This window comes from Parasteatoda tepidariorum, chromosome 6 (assembly GCF_982258835.1).
Source record: "Parasteatoda tepidariorum strain Cologne lab strain chromosome 6, Ptep-v5.0, whole genome shotgun sequence".
NCBI classification, from domain to species: domain Eukaryota; kingdom Metazoa; phylum Arthropoda; class Arachnida; order Araneae; family Theridiidae; genus Parasteatoda; species Parasteatoda tepidariorum.
The window spans coordinates 74,938,890-74,957,453 of record NC_141760.1 but is presented as its reverse complement, the minus strand read 5'-3'; the positions used below and the strand labels follow the sequence as shown (position 1 = coordinate 74,957,453).

General features: G+C 26.9%; 1 protein-coding gene across 1 annotated transcript; it reads right to left on the bottom strand.

Annotated features, from left to right (window-relative positions):
- Positions 1 to 9,117: 9,117 nt before the first annotated feature.
- On the bottom strand, positions 9,118 to 15,560 carry LOC147808134 (uncharacterized). The gene is made up of 2 exons (XM_087166636.1): positions 15,152 to 15,560; positions 9,118 to 9,668 (listed from the first exon to the last, which is right to left on the bottom strand). Exons 1-2 carry the CDS (start codon positions 15,172 to 15,174, stop codon positions 9,287 to 9,289), a joined length of 405 nt encoding a protein of 134 aa, XP_087022762.1. The 5' UTR covers positions 15,175 to 15,560; the 3' UTR covers positions 9,118 to 9,286.
- Between the last annotated feature and the right edge of the window lie 3,004 nt (positions 15,561 to 18,564).

Sequence of the window (18,564 nt, the reverse complement as noted above, 5' to 3'; positions counted from 1 at the left end):
AACAAGAAGTCCCTACTGAAGAGACCACCTATCGAATTCTTATCTTCTAAACTGAAAATTTCATTCTAGTTGGTGAAACATTTCTTAAAAATAAATTGATTTTTTTTACATTTCAGTACCTCTTTTTCATGCAATTAGGCGAGGACAACAAATATTCATTTAAACGAAGAAGTTTAACATTAGTGTCATATAAAATTATTTTTTTCTTTAAATTTTTTTCATATAAGCGGGTTATTCGATTATCTGATGTGCTATTAATTAAGTAGGGATGACTCTGTATATGTGTGTATACAGTTTTTGGATGATTTATTTTTCATTGGTTTCAATAGCTAAAAAAACTAACTATTCCATTTAATCATCAAATTCTCCCACAAAAATCAATCTAAAATCAATCAAATTATGTTAACAAAAATAATCTTTCAATACTCATTTTCAACCCTTAAAACAGGGAGAAAATATTTTCAAACTGCAAAATATAGTTCCAATTGCTTAATTCGAAAGTTAAAAGCCAGTAATATTCTTTATTCTTTTTGAAAACTTCACCTTATCTTCGGGACTAATTAAACGATTCAAAAATTCAGGAACATAATGGTTAAAAAAATATTTATTTAAAAATAATTACAGGTAATATGAGATTAATTGCTTTCCTCATAGTTTTTTTTAAATGAGAGGTACATAAAGTTTTCACAATAATTTAAGGAATGTTATCTCAGACGACAAAATCTAAAATTTTTGAAAAAAAATTTGTATTTACAAAAACTTTATGGAAATTTACGCTATTGTCATTTAAAGAAGCAGAGTTTTTAAAATGAGAAAAACGTGAATGCCTTACAAATTAAAATATGATTAAAATTGGAAAAATTAAGTTATAAAAATTATAAATAAATAAATCAAAAAAAATATTTTACACTCAGTAATTTTTAAATAAAAGACTTTTATAATTGAGTGCAATTTTTTTTTAAATTTTATTTTTTTCTGAAGGTGTGATGAAACACTCAAAAAGGTAGTCCCCCATATTTTGAAGGGTACTCTCACAATATCCGAGAGAAAAAACACATAATTAAAAAATATATTTCTAGAAAATAGGAGATTGTGTAAAAATTTAATTAAGCATACCTTTAATACTAGAGTTTCTGAATGACAGATGCTAATCAAAAATAAAAGACAGTCGAACTCCGTGAAAATGAACTGTCTGAGGATCCTAGTGATAAGTTCACTATAAACGATGGTTCACTATTTTCAATTTCTGAAAAATTATTTTTAGCACATAATGGAAATAGTGATAACGATAACACATAATTGTTTCAATAAAGTTTTAATTGATTAATTAAATTAAGAATAAAAAGTAAAACGATTGAACTGTCTGAGGATCCTAGTGATAAGTTCACTATAAACGATGGTTCACTATTTTCAATCTCTGAAAAATTATTTTTAGCACATAATGGAAATAGTGATTGCGATAGCACATAATTGTTTCAATAAAGTTTTAATTGATTAATTGAATTAAGAATAAAAAGTAAAATGATTAATTTCTAAATCCTACGGAAGAAATTAGTGATTTCTGACGCACTACGCACTTCTGAAGCACAGTTCAACAATTTCCGTATCAACAATTAATACAGAATACAGTGTTTTTTTATCCCCATTTTCTGTAGTAAGAAAATCTCATTCCTGAGATAAATTGGTGAAATTTCTTGCTCTTCATCAACATTAAAAATTTGACACTGCTTAAAGAAATGCCTCCACTTAAAATCATAAGTGAAAAAAAAAAAGGAAGGAAAAAAAAAAGGCTGAAAAATTCACTATAAATGAACTATACCCATTTTTAGCTGTCCACTATAAGCGCATAAAATAACATTAGTTAAATGAAATCAGAAGGACCACTAAAAAGTTGATTACTATCGGATGTTCACTATATTGCAGGTTCATTATAGTGGAGTTGCTTTGTATAAAAAATATTCACTGAAAATATAGCACATGACAACTGTTATTTCAACATGATCGCTATTATTTCAATCAAGGAATGTGTAGTGATACAATGAGTAAGCGAAAATGTATATTACCCTAAATAACTGGTTTTAATTATTGAATTTTCAAGTATTGAGTACCAATAGTAACGTAAGGTTTCTAAGGTTTCGTAACGTAAGGTTTCTAAGATTAAGACGAAATTTTAGGTTATGAATTTATTATTTTCTAATCAGCAAATAAACATAGTAAACGTAAAATTTCTCAATAAACGTAACTTTTTTCGATGGATTTAGATTTTCGGTCATTAATTTGAAAAATTTAGTCGCATGCGTTGGCCCTTTAATATTAATTTTAGTTTTTGTATATTTCGTTATACCAGGGGAAAGTTTTTAGCGCATCAATAAGTTTTTGTCCACATTTTTAAAATTTGCAAATTCAAATATTTGTTAATTCAATTACTTTGCACCATTTTTTAGTCATATAGTTTAAATCCTATATAGTTTAAATTTCTATTTGTAAAATTTCACAATAACTGATGGAACTTCCATTTTAGCGAAATTGATGTAGTAAGTGAATACTTAAATTAGTTGCTAAAATAGCGATTTTTTTAAAAATAAACAGCATTGAAAATAGCAATTAACTGAATTTTTTTCCTGTAAGTAGGAAGAGTACTTTTTGGAAGGTAGTAGTGATCAATGTTATTCCCGCATGTATGCTATACAAAAATAAAGGACTAACTTTTAAGAATAAATGAATTTAAGGAAATTGAATTTAAGGTTGAACGAAATTTGTACTTGAATTTTCTTTATCGATACTAGAAATAAATAAAAATATCTTCCATTTTGCCCTTTTTTTATACAATACAACATATAAAAAACAGCGTTTTAAAAAAATATGCCGTAATCGTTATATATTGAGCTTTCACTGTACTCTTTTGATTCAATTTCTAGCTAATTCAATAGTGAGCTAATTTTCAAAATCCCGCTAATGGTTTAAATATATATCGCTTTTAGGTATAATAAAACGGGCATAAAATAAGTTGAACTCAAATTTCATATTCGGAAAAAAATTAACTTTAAAAATGGACAGGCCATTTTTCTTTACTTTGATAGGTAAGGAAATTGATGATTCACAATTCTAGATCGAGGAAAGTATGTATTTTACAATCCTTTGTCCATGAACCCATCTTTACAACTTTTGACTGAAAAAGATGATTCGAGTCAGTCTGGGGGGTTATTACTAAATACATTTTTCTCATTTATGAAGCAGGAAACAGCCTTTTGTACTTTTAATATGAATGAAAAGTGTCTTTGTCCTTAGGTATGATAAGAGGTGTGACAATAACAATGTAGCGAAGTATGTTATCTCATCCAATCAGCGTTCCTGCTCCTTCGTCACACGAATTCTCCCCCTCTTCAGTGGGCGTAATCCTTAATCCATCTTCAACTGTCAAAATCGGAGAAGGAAAATCGGAGGGGTGAAAAACTAAGATGAAGCTTGGAGAGGGGTGCTGGAGGATTATCCTTTATCGCCTCTTATTTGCAAATTATTTATAACAAGCTGATTATAAAGCTGATTAGTAGAGGAAAGCACGTGCTTTTTTGAAAGTTATAATCTTAAAATTTCAAAAATTTATTCTTGATTTAAGTATAAATTATTTAATTTCAGACAATTTATCAAAAATGAAATAAAATAATTCTATATTTATAATATAAATGGTGTTTTAAAAATCATACATTTCCATGAATTATAACTTAATGTTAGTTAATCATTTTAGTTTGCAGTTATTTAATTAAATTTATGTTATGTTATTAATGTTCAGTTATAAATCATTATTAATTTATTAAAAACATTGCGTAATGATTCTTAAATATAAGTTCTCAAAGGTTTTAATGTTGGTTTCAATTTTTCCTTGGTTTACATTTATGCGCATTTTAATTTTTCTTAGTTATGATACTCAACTTATACCAGTTTTTTCATTATTTCGATTGCAACTTAATGATGTTAATGTTAAGTTCTCCTAATTGTAGTTATTTAGTTTAATTTACGTACAATGCAAATTTTTATTAATTATAGTGATTATTTATCAAAATTTTGTAAAAAAATTTTAGGAAAATTTTCAATTTTTTAAATGTCCAAAGTTATCATTTTTTTGATGTCATGTCATTTAAACTATTTTTTATCTCTATCATCTATATTTATTTATTCGTTAATTTACAATTATACTACTGTTTCATTAAAAATATATTTTGTGAATATTTGGATTATTTTTGATTTTTTAATATTTTTCAATCATGGCTATGCGTGGAAATTTAATTGTAGCATAACTCTTATACGAATAATTTCGTAATCTCTTCTTAAAGAAGTAAATGTTAGGGAAATCTGTTTTTAACGGTTAACAAAATGTATTAATAATTATCAAAAATGCACATGGAAATCGAGAAAAAAAGTTATATATTCATTTATTTAAATCGAAAGCTTTATCTCTTTTCAGGAAGGGTTTATAAAATGAAAAATTATGCTCGGGCTTTCAATAGTTGCACAATATATACATCACAGTATCTGTCATGCCCTGCGAAAGATTTTATTCACTGCAAATTTTTCCTGCTGAAAGGCAGAAAATTTTGTATTTGCTGTTATTGTATTTGTTTATTATGCTACATACATACATACCTTACCTTTAAAAACATTTAGTCAATAAATAATTGTGTCAGTAAGTACAGTCAGTATTTTTACAATTTAAGGCATAGTTTAAAACATCTAAGCGCGAATTTTGACTTGAATAAAAATTAATAATTTCAGAAAATGTTTAGTAATTTTACCAAATAATTCTATACTTATCACACTTATGCTATTTATAAAACCATATTTTTTATATATTTTTTTATTATAACTTAATGATTTTAATAATTATTTCCTTTAATTTTAGTTATTTCGTTTAGTTTACATGCAATATAATTTTTCTTAATTATAGTGATTTTCATCAACATTTTATAAAAAATTTCAGGGAATTTTCAGTTTTTTTGCTGTTAAAAGTTTTCATTATAGTTTCAAGTTATTTTTTTATCAATACAGTCTTAATTAAATTCGTTTTCATACATTTAAACTATTATTTTATTAAAAATATGTTTTTGAATATTAGGATCATATTTGAATTTGTATTTTCATTCGCAACTATGTGTGAAAATTAAATTGTTGCATAAATAATTTCGTAATTTGTAAATCAGGGAAATCTGTTAATAATCAATAATAAAGTTTATAAAATCAATGTTCTCACAAAATGTATTAATAATTATTAATAATGCACATGGAAATCGAGAAAAAAGCATACATATCATTTATTGAAATCGGGAACTTTATCTCTTTACAGGAAGGGTTTATAAAATGCGAAATTTTTGAAGGAGCCTTTTTAACTTTAAGAGTATGAAACATCAAAACTCAGACTTTCAATAGTTTCGCAGTATATACATTACAGTATAGGTCATGTCCCACAAAAAAATTTATTAATTGGAAATTTTTCTTCTTAAAAAACAAAAAATTACTCTTAAACTTTGAAAGTGCTTATCTTCTCTGTGCAAAATGTTTTCTGTGAATTAGGATTCTTGACACGCAAAATGAGTAGCCATACCCCAATAGTTCAGGCAAGGAGGCGATTTTAATATAACTTCAGGCCATGTCTCCTAAACTAATGAAATGAATTTAATAAAATTTACCTTCTCCCAATAAGAGCTGCAATCAAACTCTAGAACTGAGTGGGAGGAGGGGGTGACTTACACTTTGCTATCTAGAAAAAAGCCATGTTGTTCCGAAATATTATTTTACACTTAATCGTATAAAATATCATCCACGTCGATGCAGCTAATAGATCAGAAGCTATAAAAGCCTTTGTGATTAAATACATTGCTGTGCAGATGAAAATAGTTTTAGATACTGTGATTTTTTTTAGAATTAATTGAATCAGATCAAACGAATTCAAATGAAATCAAGATCACTTTATTGTTAACAGTTTCAGGAATATTTAATATCTTATTTTGAACATATTCCCTTTTCGATATATCGAATTGCTGAAGCCGAATAAGATTTTAACCTGAAAGACGCATAGTTTGGAAGTAGTTTTATGTTAAACTGCATTAATTTTGATTTGTACCTATTTATATATTTGACATTGCTGTATAAGCACTTAAGTACTTTTGATATTGCTATATAATTACTAAAAGTATTTGTGCTATTCATTTTAGTTACCTAGAAAGAAATGTAGAATCGGAAGTAGGTGTAAGTCAAGGCCTTTTTATAAATTAAATCATTTTGACACTTAAAACATCAAATTTATTAATTCCATTAATTTAGTTTTGATCTCTGTCTATTTAGAGAAAAAAATACGTATAATCAAATATATTTATTTGTGTATATAGCAGTGACACACAAGTTAATATGCATTACTACGAAACAGTACTTTTTATCAATGAAAATTTTATAACTTTTGAACAACTACTAATAGTTCTACAAATTTTATAGAGTCTTTATTTCATTCAGCTTGGAAAAACACTTCGAAAAAAATATGTCACCATACTTGAGCAGATGCATCAAGTTCAAGACCATTTTCTTGGATGCAAACAACAGCAATGCTGAAAAAAGAACCAAGAGAAGGTGCATCTCTCACATTATATAAAAAAAATATATAGAATCTAACTAAAAGTAAATTTTTTTTTTATTCTACTATTAATCTGCTCTGAGGCGACAGGGGTAAATCTTGGTTTAAAAAAATAAGAGGCATGTTAGAAACATTAGAAAACATAAAAACGATGACTGGATTTCAAATATATGAGATGACTCCACGCAAAATGTTTAAGTTTTTAAACCCATTGCCCAAAATGAGATTTTTTTTAAAAGTGATTGATTAAATCTGCTCATTAAATTTTATTTGCTAGATTTATTTTCACTTGTTTTCAAGATAAAATTTATTCCTTACAGCCTATTTTAAGTTTTTCATATCAACTGTATGAAATGTGTTATTTTCTATAAATTAAATTCATCTCTTTCCATTGCTGTATTAGACGCTCATCTTCCCTCGACATTAAGAGATGATCACTTTTTAAATTTGCTTTCAAACAATTTTTTTCTGATATTTTGTTCTCAATATTTCACTATTTTTTACCCAATATATGTTAAATAAATGTATGAGAATTTAAACTAAGCATAAACATTTCTTCTATCTCTGTTATTATATATTTTTTATTTCGGTTTGAACTATATCCTAGACCTACCCTATAAAAAGTACTAATTTATAATGGCATTATTTAGTATTTGAATGAAAATATACTCCAAATGCAATGAACTAAAGAGAGAATTGGGACTTCTTATTGCTCAAATAACATCTGGGAAAACATAGTTAAAGTTGAGAAACAGGCAGAAAATGAGAGTTTACTTATTATCAAGCAATCATTCATTTTACTGATCTAAGTTACATAAGAGTAAATACTTGTGTTTCAATTAGGTAGGATAATACGCAAATTAATCAGTAATCACTAGTTGCTTTTGTTCCTTATTGACGCATAGTTCTTAAAGAGTCTTCTGCCTTTGTTGCAAAAAATATCGTATTGTTTTGTTGAATAAATGAATGAACATGAAAAATGAGGGTGTGTGAGATCTAACCCCCTCCCAGTTTGTAAGGTGAATGTCATACCATGAATAATTAGGAAATAAGTTTTAAAATAGAGAGGGGGGGGGAAATAAAGTTATTTTTGTTTTTAATTTAATAACAAAAATTTTTAACCGATTTTATAAATTTTTTTTGTTACTTAAATTGACTTCGTTTAAATGGATGTAGAAGTCGTTATAACTTATTCGTTTTTATTCTTGATAAAGTACATTAGGAAAATCATAAAAATGTATTAAATTTCTATGATTTTCTTAAAATTCCTCTTGATGTTTGACTAATTTTTCAGTAAGCAAGTTTAAAAATAGTGTGTTTTTTCCTTTAATTTTTTGTCTTGCCTCATACAAATAAAAGTGTATCAAAAAAGGCATTCCAGTTTTTAATACATTATAAGGTAACCTACAAATCGCAAATAGAATTTCTTAAATTTTATCATTTTTATGTGAGTTATTATCCCATAAATTACCAGAGAACTTCTTTATATAGCTGTGTGAAGTATCTAACCTTTTTAGAGTTTGCACGCTTGTTGAACTCAGAGGTACTGAACACTTAATGCAGCATTCAAAATTTACAAACAATACATTTCATAAGCATTTATAGTCAGTTTTGTATTAAATTTAATAAGTTTTTTCAACAATATTAATATTTCCATTATTCTTTATAAAAAATTATTATATTAATATATTAATTACTGCGTTTTAATACTTTTTATAAAAAAAATTAAAAAACATAAAAACTCAAATCATGGAATTTTTTTTCCTTGAAAAAATTGATATTCCAACTTCCACTACTCAAATTTCCTACACTAGAGTTTGGTGTGAATTGGATAAGGAATTTTTAAAACAAGTAACTTAAAGAGATTTGGATTATCATGAAACTGAGATTTCATTCATTGTTGAATAACAACAAAGCATAATATCAACTCCTTGATTGATTTCTCAATGAATATGTAACATTAAAAAATTCTTCCACTTTAATTCAGATAAAATAAACAATATCCTTAAATTACAGGATCAGATAAAATGTTTTTATAGGAATAATATATAGCATTAAATAAATGTCAGATTTAAACTTATAACACTGTTGCTTATGGGACATTTTTTAATTTGATGAGTGCTAAAATAAGTAACAAACTTCTATGTAAGGCTCGGGAAATTTATTATTATCACAGTTATGAATAAATATAATATATCCTAAGCAAAAATTCACTAGACTGAATAATCTGTGTGTTTAAATGTGGCAAGAATGTTAATCTCGCGCTAGGAAAGAGTAGCTAATAAACTCTTTTCTCGAAAAATGAATAAATAATGCAGTATCAAATCTTGGAATTGGAAAAAAAAATTTAAATAAAGCAATAAATCAGAAACAGAATAAATTTTTAAATAACCACAGTGCAAAAAAAATAAGAAATAAAAAATTTATTGAAATCATTAAAAAAGAAACTAACTTACTATACAGAATAAATTTTTTATTATTCTGTATAGTAAGTTTTATATATTCTTCAATCTGATTCATACAACATTACTCAAATAACATTTCCCTCATTCATTGCAGAGACCGGGTACTCTTCTATCATCGCGTGCAAACATGGGTACGGGATTTGATTTGTTAATTAAAATCGCGTTCTTTAAAACACCTATTTAACCCCCCAATTTTCTGTGTCTATGGTACATCTTTTTTTGCACCAATATCTTTAGGTTTTACCCATTTGTATGGATTAGGCTTTTGCTTTTCTAATTTCTCGAGCAGCAATCGGAAACTGTTGGGTTGCTTGTTCTCCTTGTTCTCGAAGAGCTCTATTTTTCTGGGACCAATGTGTCGGTAGATGCATTTCAGATTTCTGCATGCGGCATTATACCTGCAGGTTGGATGCTGGAAGTGGCACTTTTGACCCATGCGGCACTTTGGAAAAAATCGGCACCTGGGAGTTTGCTGAAGTTTCTCTGTTTCGGGATCTCTCTTCATACTCTTGCTGCTTTTAGTAGCAACATCTTCAACCGCTTTTCTCTTTATCTGTTGAAAGGGTCTAACAGGTGCCGAGATTCTGAAAAAAAATATAAACAATTAAATCAAAACACTTCATAAAAAAAGCAATGTATCAGCAATGGTGTCATTAAATTACGCCGTAAAAAATTTCGAAACTAATGGCGGTAAAAAGTACTGGCACTCAGAGTGCTGGTGCGTTTCACAGTAAAATATTTCGGGACAATATTTATATACTGCAAATTTTGCAATAATATTTACTGTAAAATCACTAAATCACCGTAATTAAATAAATAATTCTGTTAACTTAAAGTGATTCTATAAACTAATACATAGAATTTTATTAGAGGTGAAATAGTCTGTTGGTTTGGTAAGGCGTTGGAACCATGTCCAAGAAGCAGTGAGCTCTATCCCAGACTAGCGAAGACTCCCCGTGTATAGCGCCACTGAAAACAAGAAAACGTGGCATATTTTGCAGTAAAATGGATTTTGAAGATGATGCACTAAGGGTGCCAGTAATTTTTACCGTAATTCATTTCAGAATTTTTTACAAAGTACGCAGCATTTCTAGTATCCACTTGGTTAATTTGACATGACATTTTTCTTGAATCCATCAGAGAGAAAATCACATACATGGAGTGGCTCAAAAACTGCATTATTCGAAAAAATTAACGAAATAAATTAATTTTAAGAATTCTTTTCTTAAAAATTTTACTTAAATAATAATGGGCATTTGAAGTAAGACTTTTAGATCATTAAACTTAAGCTTAAACATCTTAAGTGGTATCTTGTTTCGCTTATAACCTGATATAACTTGTCATCTGATGACTCCAAAAACTATTCGCCCATATTGCAAGTATGAAAGTGAGAAAATTCACAGAAATAAGTTAGCACATGGTAGTTCATAGAAATAAAGCACACAATGGATGTTACATTGTAAAAAATTTTTAATTGAATTACGATATAAAGTACATCGTCTGTGCGTGCATCCTCAGTCCAATCCAATTTTACCATAAAATATTGTACTTAAAATTTTACAGTAATATTTATTTAATTAAAGTGATTTTACGGTATTTATCAGTGTAAAAAGTATCAGCACCCTGAGTGGCAGTACTTTATACTGTAATTTGATCTGAAATCTCTTACAGTGTACAGATTATGGAATATTTGCTGTTTATAAGCTTAGTTAAATGGATATAATTTTTTTCAACTTATTAGCGAGAAATTTGGAGTTTTAAAGATAATTTAAAAAACTGAACAATGAGTTATAAATATTTTTCCAACGTAAACTAAATTGAGAAATTATTTTTTAAGTTTTATCATTCACAGCATTTACAATTTATTTTCCATGAAGAAAATTTAATAAATACAAGTGTAATGATACAGGTAGTAGACAAAAATATGGAAGCACTTTTATACTACTACATTTTTTCAAATTTCTCTGAAAATACAAAACGAATTGTTTTATAACTTTAGAAGTGTTTAGATCATACGATTTTTCATACATATCAATAAACTTAAGACCTTTTTAAGATTTGAGGGTCTGACAATGAATTACAAGCGGGAAAAAATGCTTTTGAACGCCCTAAACCAAACAATGTAACAATAAATTTGTATTATTTTGGTACTTTTATGCAATGGTAGCACAAATTTTAGTAAGCCTAGCTTAAATATTTATGGAGATATAGTAATTTTTATAAAATTAAGCTAAATAATTATAACTAAGAATTAATAATTTTATAAGAAAAAAATATATATTTCTTGTCTTACGTTGTTTTTCGATAACTTCAATGAAAAAAATTCAATAAAATTAATCAGAATATTTAGAGAAATTTAAAATTAATTGCAAAATGTATGCTTTAAAATTTGAGAAAAATTCTTTAATACTGCACGACATCTGTGTAACAATAAAAAAAATTTTACTGCACATGCGCTGGAAAATTTTTACATTTTTTCTTCATAGTTTTGCGATGAATCGCATTTGGCAACTAATTTATATTTAAGTCTCAGTTAAACGTCTTTAAAACGTAGAAAGTATCAAGCAGTTTTCTATGTAGCTTTTGTACTTTCTAAAATAAAACCCAAAATGATCAGGTGTCTTCCACAAATTTTAGTCCAATTTAACTTAATATTTCTCTAAATTTAGCAAAGCACCTGAGACAAAGAAATAAACTTTTTATAAAAATGACCAAATCTCCATAAATATTTCAGTTTGGCTTACGAAATTTTGCATAATTATAGTATATACTAACCAAAATAACTGAGTAACTAACAAAAATATAAATCTATTGCTATATTTTTCGGCATAGGATGTTGTATTCAAAAACATTATTTTGCATTTGCAATATAGTTTCTGCCCTTCAAACCTCTGAAAAAGCTCTGAACTTCATTTATATGTTTGAGAAATTATATGATCTAAACACTTCTAAAGTTATGAAATTATTCTTTAAGTTATTTTTTTTTTTTTTTTTGCGGAAATTTGAAACAAAAATGCATTAGTATAAAAGTTTTGCTTTTGTTTTGTTCACTAAGATCATATCTTGCGTAATTTTAGGTTTTGGGAGTTTATAAACATCCTGCGTTTTAACAATTGACGATATTTTTCAAATAAAGGAAAACAGTTCCATTGAGCTTTTTTTCAGTATTATCATAGTAACTTCAGTATACTTTTAGTGTGACAAACTAAGTATTGTTAAGGAGTGGTGATTTGGTTAATAATGGCTTAAAATTAATTGTATATTTTACAGAAGAAAAAAAAAACAGTTTTTTTTTTCAAAAAAACAGGCGTCTGTTTTTTCATCAGATAAGTACTGTTATTTCTGAAAATTCCGCTATTTCAACAGAAACTTCTATGATGTCTGCATTGCGGTCAGCGCATGCTGAAAGCAGCATTCGTACGACGTATTGACGCGAAGATGGGATTCGAACCTGGGACATAGCAATGGATCCTCTGTACTACCGGAGCTCTAGCGTCCCAGTATGAGGGAAATCTTAAACTGTTTTCATCTTAAAAAAGTTATTGATATAACACGTAAGTGTAAAAAAGTTTAAACTATAGAGGTCTACCAGAATAAAAATGTATGGTAACTTAACTTCCGAAAAATTATATATTAAGGAAATATATAGTTAAACTATTAATTTAAAAATAAAATCAGATCGCAGTTTAATTTATACGATGTCATTATCATTAAATATTTACTGAAAAATAAGAGCAAGTATTTTTCGATACTTCTCTACTACTTTCTATACTTTATAGTAAAATGACTTGAAAAAGAAAGAGTGATTATACGGTAAGAAAAACTGCTTTGCAAATATAGATAAAGTCTGCAAAAAATAACGGGAATTTTTTACAGAGAGCAGATAACGGAGAAAAACAGAAACAGTTTCTTAAACAGTGTTTTTTTCCTGTAAAAAATATCTTTTTCTTCCGTTAAGTTAATCCTTATTGTGTACGATACATCTTTAAATTTAGGACTCACTTATTATTCACAAACCAATTCGGAGCTAATAGTTCGATGTATCGATATCTCGTGAGCCGTCGATAATTTAAATTTATAGCGAGATATTCTCACGATATATAGTAAATGCAAAAAATTTTAACTTAAGCTAAATATTGATAAATATAAACACACGATGAATATCAAAAAATATATGGGCACAATAAATATCGACAAACGATAATATCGTAACAAATTCAGTAAAACCCATCCGTGAAGAAGAAAACCTTCTCCTTCACTACAGTATTTCACAGCCTAAGGACATGTTTGGTGCTATTCTTAGAGTACGCGATATATCAGTAAATCAGAGTACATATTTTACCCCTCTTTTTCACATGTATGATTTTTTTTTCTTAATTTCTTTACATTTTAACTGAATTTGGAAAAATAACTAATATTAAAAACTTTATTTTTGAAAAACCAAATCGAATATTATACTATTTTATTTATCTTTATCAATTGCAAATAATCTAATTAAATTTGACGTAAATTAATATTTTCTGACGTAATTGGATCAAAAATTTCTATTTATAAGCAACTGAATTCAAGATTAATGGATTAAATCTCTTTTTATATTCTAATGTCTCTGATGAAGTATTAATTTTTTTCAAAAAAGATTAGATTAATGTGTAAAGAAAAAAAAAGAAAGAAAAATTCTATAAGTATTTAACCCATTAATTTTTCAAATGTAAAGAAACTCAATTTTTTAAAGGTAAAAGTGCGAAAAGTAATCGCTTTTTTAATATCCATTTTCGCAAATTAAATGAAGAAAGTTTATTCACAAGAAATATATTTGACAAAATTTTAACATTACCACATATTTAAAATAATAAAACTAATTTAGAATTTATTAATTTAAAAAATTCAAAATAGTAACTTTGAACGAATAAATACTAAAACAAATAAAAAGTAATGGCCAATGCGCGCATTGCAACTACTACAGCACTGCCTACTGTTGACTATGACGAAATTTTAATAACAATATTTTAAGTAACGAAATCCATATCATCAATAAATTTAATTAAGTTTAGCTAAAAACCAATTTCAGGAGAACAAAAACAAATAATTTAATACACTCTATTATATTTACTTTGGTAAAAAAAGTATTACAAAAGAGAGAAGAAATGAGATATAATTTCGGACGTTTAAATGAAAAATCACCTAATTCTTCATACCTCAATACAGAATGAACTGATTCCTGATACCACAGAATAAAATATTTTATAAAATGAATTAATAAATGCTTTAAATAATGAAATCCATTTCAGCAATCAACTTAGTTAAATAAAATTTTTAAAAAACTGTTTCTTAGGTCAAAAATAAATAACCTAATCAACTAAACTTTATATATAATTAAAATTACATTATATCACATTTGTTTTGCAAGAAAAGGTATTAAAAATGTCAGCAAGGAAAAGCTGAGATATTTAGAGTAATTTCTGGGGGCTCTTTGCAGAATCAACTGATTCCTGCGACAACAGAATAAAATGTATTAACAAATACTTTAAATAACGAAATCCATATAATTAATAAATTTAATTAAGTTTAACTAAAAACCACTTTCAGGAGTACAAAAACAAATAATTTAATACATTCTATTATATTTACTTCGGTAAAAAAAGTATTACAAAAGAGGACATTTCGGACATTTTAATGAAAAATCAAATAATTCCTTATACCACAAAATAAATATTTTCTAAAATGAATTTTAATTAACATTAATTAAAATATTACAGTTCAAAACGACTTTCAGGAGTACTGTTCAAAAACAAATTATTTAACCAAATAAATCTTACATTAAATTAAAATTACATTAAGTCAAATTTACTTTCCTAGATTATTTTCTAATATATCCAACAATTTCAAATACTAATTACAAATACTAAGAAATTTCAAATACTAAAACTTATATTCAGACACAGATGAACCATAACTGTAAGCCACATTTTTTTTTCTAATTAGAGCGTATTAAATAAAATGGAGATCGAAGAATGAAAAGCCTTAATTAATCAATAAATAAATCAGTAAAAAATAAAGAAGAACTTACTTAATATCCTTGATCAGAGACATCGTTAAGGATCCTAAGACTTTTCCACAAAATCTTGACAGAAAATTCACTACACCAAGCTTCAAGACTATAACGAAGTAACTATACTTTTCTACTAATATAACTATTAAGAAACTAAGTCCCGAACTCACAGTTCAACACCGAAATGAATATTACAATTTTAAAGTAACAGTTATGTACTTTTGCTGCAACAATAGATAGATACCTCTCATTGGTCAAACCTAGACACTGAATCATAACTATTGTCACTCGTGTCAAGTCATAACCCCCCCCCCACACACACACAGTTCTTTTCATGCAACATACAAACTATAAGAAATCATTCAGGGTATTATATACTTTGAAGCTCTTATCAATGACAATTAATCTTTACAAGAATGACATGTCTTTGAGGCTAATTATACGAAAAGAAAAGTTCTATAAGGCTCAAAACGCATTACAGAATTTTGTCACAATTATTTGAAATTTAAATATTTCATTCAAATACCTAAAAAAACAGTTATTATTAGAATTCAATTAAGTAGCATTGAATATTTGTGTAAAAATAAAAGTGAGTTACGGATTGTTTCATTGAAGCAATTTATGAATGATATAAACCTTCAAAGAAGATCTTAAAATGTACAGTCTAAAAGTTTATTCCCAACATTAATATTTGTGTTTTAGAGAAATCATTTTTGCGAATAAAATCTTCAAACACTTTTGATTTGATATTATTATCCATCTTATCGAGAATGATCTTTTATTTTAAAATGAAATTTGTAATTTTTAAAGATAGCTTATAAGGATAGATGGTTAGATTCATATATGGTGCACTGTCAATTTTGGTTTGCCCACTGACAACAGAAAGGCTCATGTGTGTTGGTAGACAGTGGGTCCCTTGAAGAAGTGCTGTCTTACAGGCACACATATATTCTATTTTATTACTTTTTCCTGCCTTAAAGTTTTTTTCTATATCTAACCTTATATCGATAATATCAGATAATAGGGAGACTAAAAATTTTTAGTAATATCTTTAAAGTAATTTAAATTCATTTTTAATTTTGAAATTTATTTTAGTTTTCTTCATTTTTTTTCTTTGCACTAAAGACGAGAATTTTATGGAAAAATAATGTGAAATTTTGAAAATGCTTACAGCGAAGTCAAATTTTTCATTTATTTTTTTTTATTCTCTTTCAATTTTCCTCTTTTAATGGCGAATTCCATTTCCGCCACGAAAATAACTTTGTGGATAATACTATAGGCTACAAATGATTCAAGTAAAATATACAACTCCGAAAATTTTACCCTAGCAACAATATCATTGAAACAATTTAGCTTAATTTTGCAATATTTGACGAAACATGCATAATAAAAGCGAAACATAATTAAAAATATACCAGGTTTCATGCAGTGAACATGAAAAAAAAAGCATTCTAAATATTTTTTATGCAATTGTTAGATTTTCACGCATTATAACTTAAGGGTTTCGTACTCCGACTTTGACTAAGTTGATTAATTAGCTCAAAAAATAGTTAAGTTGTGAAATCTAACACAAAGTTTACTTTCTTTAAATAACCTCACTCTTTTCAAATTCTATTTAGATTTTTGACCATGAAAATATGGGTCGCTATAGCGTTTAAAATATGTTCTTAGAAGTTTCGGTAGGAGTGCGGTCAAAAGTTGAGATAAGCTATAGAAAGTGTTAAATGAGGTCCAGTAGTAAATTGAAGAAATTATAAAAACTCATATAAAAGAGAAGACTTTCCTTTTCAAAAGACTTTGAGTTTTACAACACATTTAAGAAGTTCCACTCAAAAAAAAAGCGATTGTCTCGTTCTTAAAATTGCTCATCTGATAAAGGAATTCAATGTAAGGAGGGAAATTCAATCACTCCTGCTTCAGTCTCCTCAAGAATATCTTTTATTTTCTCAGAAATGAGTTAATTTAAATAAAAATTTCTCAGAACAACACCTGCGAATTGACGACCACCCCCATAAGGTAGAAGATTGTTTTAGATAACATACTTCGCTACATTGTTATGAATCATTGTTATTGTCACACCTCTTATCATACCTAAGGCCAAAGACACTTTCCATTCATATTAAAAGTACAAAAGGCTGTTTCCTGCTTCATAAATGAGAAAAATGATTTAATATTAACCCCCCGACTTACTCAAACTACCTTTATCAGTCCAAAGTTGTAAAGATGGATTCATGGACAAATGATTGTAAAATTAATACTTTTCTCAATCTAGAATTGTGAAGCATCAGTTTCCTTACCTATCAAAGTAAAGAAAAATGTCCTCTCCATTTTCAAAAATAGTTTTTTTTTCCGAATATGAAATTGGAGTTCCCCTTACTTTACGCCCGTTTTATTATACCTAAAATTAAAAATTTTTTTTTTTTTGTAAGTTGTATTCTTTAAAACCTCTGAACGCTTTTTTTGATTAGAATAAAAATTAATAATTTTAGAAAATGTTTAGTAATTTTATCAAATAATTCTATGCTTATCTATCTTATGCTATTTATGAAACCATTTTTTTTTTCATTATTTTATTATAATTTATAGATTTTAATGATAGTTTCCATTAATTTTAGTTATTTCGTTTAATTTACATGTAATAAAATTTTTCTTAATTATAGTGATTTTCATCAACAATTTATAGAAAATTTATAGAACAATTTATAGGGGAATTTTCAGTTTTTTTACCGTTAAAAGTTTTCATTATCGTTTCAAGTTATTTTTTTATCAATACAGTCTTAATTTATTTATTCGTTTACTTACATTTAAACTACTATTTTATTAAAAACGCATTTATGAATATTGGGATTATATTTGAATTTGTATTATTTTTCAATCACAAATATGTGTGAAAACTAACTAGATGCATAAGTCTTATAAGAATAATTTCGTAATTAGTAAATATGAGGGAAATCTGTTAAAAAACAATAATAAGGCTTATAGAATCAATGTTCTCACAAAATGTATTGATAATTATTAAAAATACGCTTGGAAATAGAGAAAAAATGCATTTATATCATTTATTGAAATCGGGAGCCTTATCTCTTTGCAGGAAGGGTTTATAAAATGAGAACTTTTTGGAGGAGCCTTTTTAACTTCAAGAATATGAAGCATCAAAACTCAGACTTTCAATAGTTTCGCAGTATTTACATCATAGTATATGTCATGTCCCACAAAAGATTTTATTAATTGGAAATTTTTCTTGCTAAAAAACAAAAAATTACTCTTAAACTTTGAAAGTGCTTATCTTCTTTGTGCAAAATGTTTTCTATGAATTAGGATTCTTGACACTCAAAATGAGTAACAATACCCCAATATTTCAGGCAAGGAGTCGATTTTAATATAACTTCAGGCCATGTTTCCTAAACTCATGAAATAAATTTTAAAAAATT

Bases quoted from the DNA above. Each gene is read 5' to 3' on its own strand.
- LOC147808134 (XM_087166636.1), bottom strand. From the start codon at position 15,174: ATGTCTCTGATCAAGGATATTAA. The intron at 9,669-15,151 runs GTAAGTTCTTCT...ATTTTTTTTCAG, and splicing joins TCTCTGATCAAGGATATTAA to AATCTCGGCACCTGTTAGAC.